Raw genomic sequence first — 14,229 nt, forward strand, 5'->3', positions numbered from 1 at the left:
AATATTATACAATTTTGTTGCACCCAAATATTTGGAAACCGCAAACTACTCCACTGGTATTCACATTTTAAACATTCAAAACACGTAACACTACATTTCGAATGCTATGCTACCACAAAATATCTTCATATAATATTAAAGTTTTATTCTATTGCTTAATAATTTGAATAAATACATAAATTACCTAAATTACCTATGACTCGCTAACTTGGTATAGACGAAAAACGAAAACAGATTTAAAAGACACTTGTGCAGAAAACATCGTGATTTATGTATTACTAGCTTTTACCCGCGACTCCGTCCGCGCGGAATAAAAAATAAATAGAAAACGGGGTAAAAATTATCCTATGTCCGTTTCCTGGTTCTAAGCTACCTGCCCACCAATTTTCAGTCAAATCAGTTTCAGTCAAATTCAAAATTCCGTTCTTGAGTTATAAATAGTGTAACTAACACGACTTTCTTTTATATATATAAAGATAAGGTTATAGTGCACGTCAGTTTTCTATGAGTTCGTGGAGACTTTAATCTTCCTGGTCAATTTTTGCCACGGTGTTAAGAAATTAAAATTTATGCCAATTTAATTTAACATGTACATTTGTGTTTTGGACTCATGACGCTGTGTCGTGTTTAAAAAAAATATTAGATACGCTTTTGTGAAAAATTCATAAGAGCAAGTTATTTTATATGAGACATTTCGTATACATATGTAAAATAGTGTACAGCTTGCGTCGACACGGACACATTTTAGTTGTCTAGTCCACAGGTGTCCCCTCCCGTCTCAGTATTATTAATTAATTTAATTTATGGCAAGCTAGCTAAAATGTAAAATTTTATGCTACGAGTTCTCTTTTGTACACATTTTTGTCAAATAAAAAACTTCTAGAATCAAGACATATATACACACACACACACATAAATAAAATATAAAGAACTTGGCATGTTTGGCATGGCACAGAGTTAGAGTGGTTTACGACTATTAGTAATAACCGAACTATCTTTAATTTCTTTAGTATTATGATTTTTAATTACTTTCAAATTAAATACAAATTGTTATCCATATCCGATGTATCAAATGACCGATGTATCGATGTATAAGGGAACGGAAAGTCACTAGTCATAAACATATTTGCACTAAGGGACAGCTAAAGAGACTTAAATGATTCTAAGCACAGCTATAAATATGTTAAACTATTTCCAACTATTCAAAAAGATAAATGAGATGGTTATATAACAATGAAAGAGAAAACTAGTTAAGTATTCCAAATTTGTGTCGCCTAATGAACGTAAGTGATTTTGTAAACGATACCTGCTTAGTGAAGAGGGTGGCTCTTAATTAATTGCTAGCTCTCGTAGGGTATTAAGTAAAATGCCAACCGTGCTTCATATATCACTGAGTGCGAGGTATTAGACGCAGCCCAGAAAATGGGGTACATGTTAATGTAATCTCATTGATTGATAATGTATGATAAGGGACGGGATAAAATATACCGGCAACGGAGATTTTCCTTTCGTAAATCTTTTGTTATGTCGAAAATAACGTTATTTATTTGTTTTTAACATATAATTTACGAAAAATCGGTACAACACGCAAATAAATTAACATTTTGACCATCTATTAAGTACTAGTAATTATTTAATCAAAGCTTTTAAATGTAACACCAAAGCTTATGAGGTATTCACGCTTCTTTAATAACCAATATCTTGGATTTTGAGTCGTTGTGGGGTCATGGGGTTGTGGCGTCATTGGGTCTAAGAAGTTATAATAAACTTTAATACTTGTCGTTTTAAAGATTAGTGAAATTACTGAACTAACGTGCTTGTACCGCTTAATGTTTCTAGTTAGATAACTAGATTAAATGTTCATGCAATCCGCGGTTGTTTATGTACCGTGTACTTTAAGAACTATTTGTTTTAAAGTCACCTATGTTGCTGAAATAAAGCTTCATATAACATGAGTTGTTTTCGCAATATACATACTTAAGGCTCAACACGTAGAACTGAAAGGAGCAACACAGATCTACGAATTACACAGTCTCACGTAACCTTGTTAACCCTCCAAAGGCATGGTAAAAAAGAAGGACGCCGTATAAATCTCTACCAGGGCGCTAGTAATAAATTAAACCGGCAATATAAATAACCTCTAGAATATTTTCGACGAAATAGATAATTATCAATAAATTACACAAAACTCTTTAATCTCCTATCGCAATTAATTTGCAAATAAATCGTCAAGACTTGAAATTTTATAAAAAAAAAATAGCTGAGTATAAATCTGTTCATTTTATACGATGGAAATTTTTCATACTGAAAACAATCACGATATTCTAGTGGACGAGCGTTTCATTTTATAGGATTTAAAATATTAATTCCTGTCCTGATAAATATAAACCCGTTTTTTAAATAAAAGACAGGATATCTTTTTTTATTGATGTGAGTAAAATGTAGCGTCGCAATGCATTTCCCACTGACATGTTTTCTTTTGTTCAGATAATTCATTTTTAATGTATGATAAAAAAACAGGTTTAATCTGTTTGCTTCTGCAACTTGCTAACTTAATTCTGATATATATAGGCAACGATCTCTTATAACCCGTACTATAAAATAACTGACGCATAATCTTTAAGAATGGAAATTGATTTGTTAAGCCCACTATACAACTTCAGTTTAACTAAACAATCGAACTGTACAGATAATACAGTTTAGAGCCAAAATTGTAACGCCAGTTATTTTTTTGTGACTGAGGGGACAGGGGGGACAACGGTCGCAGATGGCGCTTATCCTAAACCTCATTTAAGCGGTCAGTTAAACTGTAGTTGTAATTTTACTCTTGGACTGTTCAGTTAAAACCGTGTATAGGGGGCTTAAGTCCCAATTACTAAACTTTAAATATACTCATAGTTACTGTTCATAAAACATTCATATAAATAGTGACAAGGATTTGTTCTAAAAGTTTCATTCCACTTATATTTCTGTCACTTATACATTTTTACGATATCGTAATGTTCCCCCGAGATGACTTCTGTTCCGCGACGTCGCAAACTTACATACGAAAGTAAAAAGTATGATGAATGAAACGGTATTCCATTTCATATGAAGCTATTCCCTTATGTTTTCAGATTTATTCCTTAGTAAATGCGTAGATATTTATATGAAATCATTATTATACTTACTGGTTTCATTAAATCATTGCTAGGTATTTAAGTTATGCGCAAAAGATAAAATAAATTATTATGTCCTTTGCTGATTAATTAATTGTAAAAAGGCATGCCTGATAAAGGCGTTAACGTCGGCTACACGTGCATATATTGGCGTTTGATAATCGCGTCGCGTTACGTTGTTTGTTACTCACATGACGATTTTCATGTATCATCATTTAAAACGCAAAGTCAATAAAGAGTCAGTAATTATTACTGTTGCTCACTAATGTATTATTTTAGTTGAAAATCACATACACACACACAATTGTATGTTTGCTAATATTAGTAGCCACTAAGCTATTGTTGTTTTTATGATACTAATGTACATAAAGTAGTCTCGTAAAACGCTAAGCTTCGGTAAATTAACTTTTATCTGGTCCACTAGGGTGATGTCCAGCCATTGGATAAAATTGCACTTTTTACGCTCGTCTCACTGTTTACGACCTATTAAATTTTAGCATTTACAAAACAGCGGCTTTAGCATACAATAGCTGCTTCTACTTTCAAAAATTACACAGATGAAATTTAAAAAAAGATCCTTTTTTGTTTTTAACTGACAAAGTGTGTAATGTTATTCGGGCGTATATAAGTATTTTTTATGTATCTAGATTTGTATGTATGTAAATCCCTTTGTGACGTTCAACGACCGAACCGATATTGACGAGTGAGATGTCATTCGACTCGTCTTCTTCTCCGAAGTGTGTTATGTTCCGATGTAATACCCTACCGTGTGCCTATGCAATACCCTATATTACATCGCGTACCGTAACCAAGCCGCGGGCGACAACTAGTGTTGAATAAATCTGCATCAAGATATATTAGCGTGTACGCTCATACGAAATGGTCGAGATAGCTTGTTGTGCTGACACTCTCCTTTAATTAACGCCGCAAACTAGAAGCGTATAACAATTTAGTGGAATTAGGGCATAACTAAAACGTGATTTAATCCGAACTGAATAACAACAGCTTGTGTATTTTATTATGAACTTAAACTTGCATAAAAACAAACGTTGCTAATCTTTACGAAGGTCTCCGAATGTGATTTAAAATAAAAGATTTCGACTTTCGCCGACTTTTTCTGGTTCTGAAAAAGTCGTTATCACCTATATGATAGTTATAATGATAGTATCTATACAAGCTATGACACTTGGTTTTACTTGATCAGCCGGACAGCAGAATTTTAGTTTCTGTTTTTAATTTCTTAATTCTTGTATGTTTAACAAAAAATAATTTAAACTGTATAGCTACTCATGTTGCCATTGCTCGTCCCAGTCTGACACATCGCCCTACATATTGTCATCATTTACGTTCAGTGAACGGAACATTTACAAATTGACGTATTATTTGTCTTCCTGTCACGTAAATCTGGAAGAGACATCTATATATATAAAAGAAAGTCGTGTTAGTTACACTATTTATAACTCAAGAACGGCTGAATCGATTTGACTGAAAATTGGTGGGCAGGTAGCTTAGAACCAGGAAACGCACATAGGATATTTTTTACCCCGTTTTCTATTTTTTATTCCGCGCGGACGGAGTCGAGGGTAAAAGCTAGTTTTATATAACACTAAGTTACAATGATGCATTTATCAGGCTTATCTTTTGAATCATTCAACTGTACAAGATTGCACTTTTAAATCATTAGGAAAGTGTATGAAACGTATTAGTATTAGGTATGAAAGTTTTATCATAGAATTAAATTATGAGCCGTCTAGCCTAGTCGCATTAAATATTAAAATCCCTTGACCTTTGATCTTGATTTTTTTTTCCAAATGCGGGATCGATGGAAACTTTTCAGAGTTCACTTATATAATGATGTTCCGAACAAACGTAACAGTATTCAGCTCTATGTGAAATATCATAGCTTCACCGCTTTTTTTTTATTAATTTTACAGCGCTAGTCTATGTCATATCTTTGAAAAAACAGAGATAATAATACGTTTTGGTATTAATATTTCAACTGTGGAAACTAACACGTGTAGTTGTTATTCTTCGTCGAATGAATAAGACCATCCATGCATTTGCTGTGTAAATCTACTGATTCATTATATCAGATTTCAAAAGCGTAGCACAGGAATACGAGTAGTACTGTATTTTGTAATAACGTTAAATTGTAAACATGACCTAGATTCTGTCTGTCATATTGTATGTTGTCGTTCAATGTAAATTTGTTTGTTTTTGGCATAAACCAATTCTCCTATTTCAATTTACAATCGATTTTTTTATCGTAAGGTGGCAACCTGTGAGCTGCCACTTTGTCTTGTTTTTTGAGGGGACTCACAGACAGAGAAAATTACCTTCCACACTTCGATTATGCTCCACGCATATTGTCTTATTGAAAATCGTAATATTACGAAAAATTACTATATTTATTTTGACTTATTTTATGTTTAGTAATTGTATAAGCACCTGACACCGTCCGCGCAGAATTTAAAAAAAACTTAATTAGTATCCTATGTGTTGTACAGTTAAGCCGTTGTGAAAATACCTTCTAACAAACATCCATCTAATCTGTTGTATTTATAATATATTAGTAAGATTGAGAACTTATAATTTGTAAATAATCTTAACTACAATGATGGAAAAAAACATTTATATTATGTTTGTTAAAATTGTTACTTTATTAACAATATATTATCTTATGCACAATTAACTAGAATGATATGAAATATACCAATTGTTGTTATTCTCTGATAGTAAGCTGAATTATTTGTTCCGTGAAATCTGGAGCACAAGAGCTTTTATTTCGTTGACATCGCATCAGACGTCAGGGAAACAATTCAATTATATGAGACAGCCTTCACGCAAAGAAAACATCAAATACATTTCAACTTTATCTTGAACAATATTATTTTTATATATTTATCCTGGACATAGTACATTCAATACAAACATCTGTATGCAAGGACTGTGTTAATATGACTTTACTCTGTATATCACTACTTTAGGTTATGACCTGAAGATCATTAAGTGTCAACAGACCCTTAGTGGAGATTTATCATACAAAGAAACTCTCATAATGATTATTTTACGATTCTGTAAGGCAGTAAGTGATATAAGTTATAGCTAGATTTATAACTGCTTCCTCTTACGTGCGTACTAAATCTAGTATACTTCTTTCAAAACTTTATCAACGAAGTTTAGTATTTCAATACCACCAATTACATTGAATATTCCGTAAAAAAAATTCCAACCCCTACCAATATTCAATGCACGTCCAGGCTAACGGGAATGGAAAATAAAAGCAAAAGAAATAAATTGCAAACGCTATGTGAGCAAAGTGCCTTTGTTTCATCGCAGTTTTCGATTAGCTCCTTTTGTTCGGAACTGTCCGCTTTTAACTAAAAAGGTTGTATATGTATGTTTAAATTGAAATTCAATTAGTTCAAATTACTACTCGATGGAAAATATTAACACAAAAAGCGAAGCAAAAATATACGCTTATCACCGCAGTCTTGGAAAATCGATGTAGGTAAAGTTAGCAATATGGCTTTGCACAAATGTTACAGTTATGGAAAACCACGCATATGTTCATACTATGTACATATTCCATATGAGCTTTCATGGTAAAACTGTCCTCTTTTCTTAAGAATCTTACACCAATATTCTACTAACACCAAGAGAATGTCTAGTTTCGACATTCAAGCGTTTTTTTTTCTTACGAATTAACCACCTGTATTTCGAATGTGAACTTAAACAGTAATTGAAATATATTCGTCGCAAGTGTTAAATGTAATAATGTTTTTGCCGATAAATTCAACCGCTTCTACCAACCGGAAATAGCAAGTGATTTAGTTCCAATGACGGAAACAAGTTCATATTATTGGTGTCCGTATTCAATGTGTAGTATTAAATACTTCCTCGACAACTTCATTGAAAAGATATTTTTACTTTTATTTTCCTCCCACAAAACATTGTTAGCATTTTTATTTGATAACTCTCTTTATAAGCTGCCAACATTTCTTACTACATTCTCAGTTCGTGTTTGAAGAGCGCTGGTTTTCTTTAATAACTTTTTATCTAATAGAAAAAGCAAAAAAACCATTAACTATTTCTACTGTTCTTCACTGTTCATTTTTTTATTTTGCTTCAGTACTTTTTCTATTTATATGAACTTGTTAGTGAAAATCTTAATAACGAATTAAATTACCAGGCTTTTCAGGAGAGGGTAAGCTTATTTTTAAACAAGTTTGAAAATACCACTATGGGCAGATTATACCACAAAGCCACAGTAGTCATGATGTGTCACGTAATGTTTCAAATTTCCACTGTTTTTTTTTATTTTTATTTCAACAATATGCAATGATGTAAAATTATGAAGGAATTGAACGTTAAACTAGTTTTAGGTAACCTGATAGCTACGCATTGTTCTAAAACGTTTCTTAAAAATTCATTATATCTTGGTTGCCTGGCTGCGGTCAGCATGACTAAAATCAGCATAACCTTCGTACGACCGAACCCAATAATCGATCTCTAACCACTTTTGTTTACTAAAGTAATGTTTTAACCGATCAAAGGATTGCAACAGCAATAGAAATATTCGTAGTTTACAGTGCTGGTTCAGCCGTAAATAATTTTTTGCAAAACTGCCGTCAATAATCAATTATTATAAAATTGAACAAACAAAATATACAACAGCGCCATCTGTGAAATATTAATGAAGCCATTATTACTTTACCTTCCTCCACAAAATTTCGTTTTAATTCACAAGAGGGAGTTAAAATAAATATACGTGTGGATGTAAGATTTTATGTTCAGTCCATTAAACCGTACTTAAAATAACTACATAAACCGAAAATGCTATCTGAAACGATGGGCATAAGTCAAACTAAATTTTAACAGCTCACTAGCGTCCCCCTTTCAATGTCACAAGAACAGAGGTTCTTGTGACATTGAAAGGGGTAAATACAAGTAGTAAGGGACAAGTAGAAAGAGTTCTACTGTAGCTGTAACTGTCATGTCATTTTTTTCTTATATTCTGTCTTTTTATGTCTAAGAAAGTTATATATATATTCTGACAGAACCAACCGCAATAGGAGCGCTTCCCTCACCATTTTAGATATCCTAATCGCGCCTGTTGATTTTTCTGAGAGTTAATTACATAATATAGTTAACAATAGCTGCCATCAGCGCCACAATGGCGAAAATCAAATAGGCACTACATAGATAATAGAAAAGTAGACACTAGTGGATTATAGATGTCAGTGCTGTGCCGATTCCCAGCGCCCCTCTTGATTTTTTTAAGAACTAATTTTGACACAAACACAAATGCAAATGGCCGGCGTTTTGCAGTTTTGGTCGAAAACAAACTTTTCTCTTCTATTTTTAAGTTTTCTATATGTAAGATCTAGTCTAGTCTAGTATAAGAATGTCTAACATTGTGTAGAACAGCTGTTTCATGGTATTTGATAATCCAGAAATTTTGATTTTAACAACAATGATTACATGCATATTTTGTAAAACTCAATACGAGAAGGGAAGTGGTATCTCATTGCACAAGTAAGTTAAATAAAAATCAATCAATCAACTAACAGTTATACCAATAGGATTAATGATTTCCTTATCGACCGACCATACGTTTACACATGTCAGCTGTATAATGATAGACATGGGTAACTCAACCAAAATTTATGAACTGCAGATCAGCTCACAGCTCGCAGCTGAACTCAGTTTGTACCTACATAGATTTATGATTGCCGATTCAAGCTGTAAGCTAGCGACAGGCAGTTTGCGGCTCGTAGACTCCACATAGTTATAGTACATCGCGATGAGCTGTGAACTGCCAATTTAGTTATACAGCTCAATAGTTCAAGTTTCAGTGAGCTGAACTTTTGAACTGGTTCAGAGCTGATTTACACATGGCTAGACATTGATGTTATTTATTTTGTAGGTTTCCAAAAGGCGTGATATTAAAACGGTGGTTAAATAATATGAAACTTGATAACTTCTCTCCATCAGATAATGATCGTTTATGTTCCAAACATTTCACTGATGAGTGTTTTGAGAAACATAAGACTCGTACCACATTGAAACGTAGCAGTGTACCAACAATATTTTATCCAAAAATGAGTAAGTAATGCCTCATTTACATTATATCAGTACAGCTTGAATGGCTGTTTTGACCATAGTGTTTGCATTACGCTTGATATTTACTCCATTTTAATGCTTACAGATTGAAATATAATGATCGCATTTATTTTAATCAATCAATCAAATAATTTTAACCAACATCCTGGACCTAGCAATGAACCTAAATATCAGTATTCACTAAAATATTATCTTTATCTTTGGCTTAAAAAGATATTAATGTACAGTTAGCTGCATAAATATAAAGACATTTATAAAAGTTTAGAAACTTGTATAGGTTTTTGGTTTCAATAATATGTATGCATAAATTCCTCACTGGTCGGGACGGCGCAGGATCGGAGAAAGTGGAGACTTGTTGTCGGAGGCCAAGGACCACTTCGGGTCACTGCGTCACCGCGTCACCCTAGTTAGTTACTTATAAATTCCTCAATAATGTGTAATCAAAGTTGGAAATAGATAGATATGCATAAACATGTTTTTGAAACCAAAGACATTACCAGTTTTGGAAGCTTTATAAACGAATACATATTTATGCAGCTGACAGTGCCTATAGTAATAATAATAATAATAACTGCTTTATAGTGCATATTTAACTGCTATTTTGAAAATTTTCACAGTAGTCTAGATGATTCAATAGCTTATGATAACTTACAACTGGCAGCATGTGAACACTATCATCAAAACTGTCCAATCAAGCTAAAGTTACTGTCTTACTGTACTGGCAAAATATAAATATGGCAAAGAAATTACTGTCTTATAATAAAAAATCTTTTTGCTTATTATTTATAAATTGTGATGGTTATTTTGATGAATGGTTTTCAGGGCCTACTTCTTCCAGTACATCATTTCAAAAAGATGATTTGATGAAAGATGTTGATACTCTGAAAAGCAGTAAGTCACAACGCTCAAAAAATAAGGGACTACAAGAGCTGAAAAGCCTAGGTGCTAAAACAACATCCACCCTCGTAGAACAAGATCCTTTGGCTGAGTGTGCTTTGCGCAGGCCAATAAAAATGGAGATGGAAGAAAAACATAATATTTCTTGTACATGTTAGTTTATTTATTGTTATTTTAAGTTAAATTGATGTTTTTTGCCTGGCTATCAGGAAGATAACATTGCCACTGTAATTTTTAGATTGGCAAAGATATCTGAACTGGTGGGCTAAGTCTAATTAAATTATGATAGGTTACTAGCACCACCCCAGTCAACAGAACAGTAGTGCCTCTATCACCTTGACAAAAATTCATGTTTTACTTTATGTATGTTTCATTCCATTAAGGTTTTGAGTGTAGTTATTTGATTTATAGTCATCCCCAGAGTCATAAGACCATCCTATGTTAGGCTTTATGTTTTTTAACTAAACATCTATATATTTTACATACATCTATATACATAAAAGAAATTCGTTTTAGTATTTATAAATCAGGAACTCCTGAACAAATTTGTCTGAAAATTCGTGCATAGCTTAGAAATAGTAGAAAGTATTCTAAGTCCATTTTGGACTTTTTATCCCGTTTTGATTTTTTATTACATGGAGTCGCGGGTAAAAGCTAATTTATAATTAAAACAAGATAAAAAAGTTCCTATGTCCGTCTCCTAGTTCTAAGCTACCTCCCCATCAATTTTCAGCTAAATCAGTTCTACCAAACTTGAGTTATAAATAGTGTATATAGATATGGTAGTAACAATAAAGTGGGAATTATATGATTTATAATTTATCTGTTTTTTTTTTTTTTTATTGATTCATGTGCATTGTATTTCTAGGTCTGTTTGCAAGCTGTAATTCACACCAGAATAGTATTCCGATGAAGGATATGTCCCAAGTATGTGGTACTGTCAAACATGATCATTGTTATCAAACAAACACTCCTACATCATACAAAAAGGCAATGGAAAAAATGCAAAATACTTTGAAGATTGCAAGACAACGTATAAAAGCTTTATCACAACATGTTAAACGATTGAGAAAGAAAATCACTACTTTGAAAGATACAAATAAAGAATCAATGAAAAGAAATGAAATTGGTGATGCCTTTGTTGATATGTTAAAAGATGGTGAAGATGTAAAATCACAGCTATTTAAACGGATGTTTTTAAATTCTGTAAAAAATGTAAGCCATGCCGGATATCCTAAAGAATTAAAATCTTTTTCATTAACACTTTATGCTCTTTCACCACATGCATATGATTTTGTTAGAAAGAAATTTAATTTGGCGTTACCACATCCACGTATGATACGTTCATGGCGTAGTGCTTTAAGTGAGAAATCTGGACTTCCAGTTGAAAATATTACCAGCATTACTGCCTCTGACCCGGCTGAGGAGTTTACTTCAGGTCAAGATGGCATGGAACAATCTAACACGGTCCATGCAGCTGACTCGCCTTACGAGTTTAATTCAGTGCAAGATGGAAGTGAACATGATATCAGTGAAAGAGAATCACCCTGTGAATTTACTTTAGTTGAAGATGGAATGGAACATGTTAACAGTGCCTCGGAATCATCCAATGAATATACTTTAATTCAGGCCGAATTGGAACATGTTAACAGGGACACTGAATCACCCTGTGAATTCACTTTAATACAAGATGGAATGGAAGATGATAACGGTGCTATTGAATCACCCTATAAATTTGCTTTAATACAAGATGGAATGGAACATGTTAAAAATGGCACCGAATCGTACGTTAATAAGTTTACTTTAATAAGAAATGACATGAAACGTGTTAATGCTTCAAACCAACGTAAAGAAATAACCAAGCAAAAGAGAAAGAAGAAAAATGATTTAAGCTTCGCAGTGGGTGATTTAATAGATGATTTAGTAATAAAATCCTAAAATAAAAATAAATGCTGATTAAATGAAAATTAAAGTGCTTTAATTAATTTTATTTCAATAAAAATATACCTATATCACAATTTGCGATACTAATATGTACAAATGCATAGGTGGGCACAGTTAATCAAAAAGTTAACTTCGTTAATCGTTAATTCGTTAAATAAAAATTTAACTTCGTTAATCGTTAAAGCGTTTAATTTACCAAAATTTAACGCAAGTTAAAGTTAACAGTTAAAGTTAATTTTTGTTTATATTACGAGTATAAGGCGCAAGCGGGAAATGGCCATCCGAATCGTATGGACCGATTTTGTCGAGACTTTCAATAGAACTTAGGCTATTTTTTTACTGCGCTTACGAAATCTCGGGAGATCGCTAATCCTATCTATAGTTTAGTTATATAATATACTAAAATAAAATTTAGACAATAGGAGCGATGTACTAATGCCTGTACCATAATAATGACATAGCATGCACTAGTTACACACACTTATATACTTCACTGACAATGATGGACAATTGACTTTTTCAGTCAATTTTTTTATCGACAATAGGACGTCACGGAATTAAAGAGCTAACTAAATTTAGACAAAACAAATTATCTATTAAACAGTAAGACATGTGATAATATTCAAAAGAAAACAATCAAAACTTTTGTGCAGTATTTACATTTATCTGTTACTATTTGCAACCGGATATTCATTTGCTCATACTCCAACAACTGAACATTTAATTTTATGTATAATTTGGTAATATTTTTTTATTTTATTTTAGCTAAGGACCCACGAACAGACTTATCATTTTTTACGTACTTTTTATTTATTAATATAGATTTATTAATAAAACTTCTAACATCAGAGGAAACTTATTATAACATTGATAAATAAACTATATAACCAATCCAGTGATACATCTCAACGCATAAAAACATACAACTGAGATGCCTTCGATAACTTCTATCATCTAATGATCTATCGTCCGATCTATTGTTATATGTTAAATCAAGTTAAATTACTCTCAGTGTATAGAACATAAGTTACACGACATAACGAAAACAACCGATCGCGGGTGATGTCTTCTCTCTTTCTTATCACCTATAAAATCGTTATAGTTAATTAGTAAGAATATATTTTGAATTATTTTCAACGACATTCGATTAATTTTAAAATAAACTTTCGATATACGTAAAAAAATCGATGTCTTTTTGTAAAGGTCACTTGTGGCGACATTTCATATATTAAATTTAGTATAACACAGTTTAACATTATTTCACTAACATAATTATTTTATCTTTTTCCTCATTCTTTCTCGTTTTGTCGTATACTTTTTTTGTAAACAAACAAATTATCTTCGCTATTGTCTTTGCGCAGCGCACGTGCATCCCCGACCATTAGAAGGGTTGGGGCCATAAACCATCGAGTTCGTTATCGCATTCTCTGTGCGGCTGTCCATTTGATCCTTTGTTCATATTTTTGTTGTTGTTAAAATTATTTTTCGTTGACCATGAAGAAGCCCCAAAAAAACAAACGACGGTAATAAACACCTAAATCCCTTTTGTTTTTGCGGAACGTTTATTGCGTACACATTTCGTCTTTCGAATTTTTAAATTTATTTTTCATTGTTTGTTTCTTATCTACGCAATGACAAAAAAATCCTATTTGTACGCTTTTTCAAATGAACCATAAACTATTTTTTTTTACATTTTTTGTTGTCTTTAAACTCCAACATTAAAATAAAAATTTTTGTCTGCAACAAAGTTTAGTTGTATTTTAGGTACGACGTTGAAGAGTAATGTACACTCGATTATTTTGATTGCAATTCAATGCAGAGTTTATCTTTTTTAATAGATTTTCTCGTCTCACGTATAACAATTATTGTATTAAAAGTAAAGTGTTTTCGAACCTTATGTTGATTTTATAACAACAAAGTCTTGTTCTAAAAAAAGTGATGTTAAATAAATGAAAACCAGTTTTAATGTGAATAAAATGTAATAAAGACTTTTCGAGATATTTGTGTAAATGTGAAATAATTAATAAACTTTGAAGGTGTCTAGCGCCTAAACTTCGCAATAGTTGATAGAGGTAAGTTTGTTTAAATCGTCACTATTTTCTAA

The 14,229-nt window shown here is 32.2% G+C and overlaps 1 protein-coding gene across 2 annotated transcripts; it reads left to right on the forward strand.

Annotated features, from left to right (window-relative positions):
* Window positions 1–8,445: 8,445 nt before the first annotated feature.
* Window positions 8,446–12,151, forward strand: LOC106717828. 2 transcript variants are annotated; one of them, XM_014511750.2, is made up of 4 exons: window positions 8,446–8,696; window positions 9,088–9,266; window positions 10,107–10,334; window positions 11,050–12,151. In XM_014511750.2, exons 1-4 carry the CDS (start codon window positions 8,596–8,598, stop codon window positions 12,117–12,119), a joined length of 1,578 nt encoding a protein of 525 aa, XP_014367236.2. In that variant the 5' UTR covers window positions 8,446–8,595; the 3' UTR covers window positions 12,120–12,151. The 2 variants fall into 2 exon arrangements, with proteins under 2 accessions (XP_014367236.2, XP_014367237.2); XM_014511751.2 differs by having other exon boundaries at window positions 9,156–9,266.
* The last annotated feature ends 2,078 nt before the right edge of the window (window positions 12,152–14,229 follow it).

Source organism: Papilio machaon, chromosome 13 (assembly GCF_912999745.1).
Source record: "Papilio machaon chromosome 13, ilPapMach1.1, whole genome shotgun sequence".
NCBI lineage: Eukaryota > Metazoa > Arthropoda > Insecta > Lepidoptera > Papilionidae > Papilio > Papilio machaon.

Bases quoted from the DNA above. Each gene is read 5' to 3' on its own strand.
- LOC106717828 (XM_014511750.2), top strand. From the start codon at position 8,596: ATGGTATTTGATAATCCAGAAATTTTGATTTTAACAACAATGATTACA. The intron at 8,697-9,087 runs GTAAGTTAAATA...TTTATTTTGTAG, and splicing joins AGTGGTATCTCATTGCACAA to GTTTCCAAAAGGCGTGATAT. The intron at 10,335-11,049 runs GTTAGTTTATTT...TTGTATTTCTAG, and splicing joins ACATAATATTTCTTGTACAT to GTCTGTTTGCAAGCTGTAAT.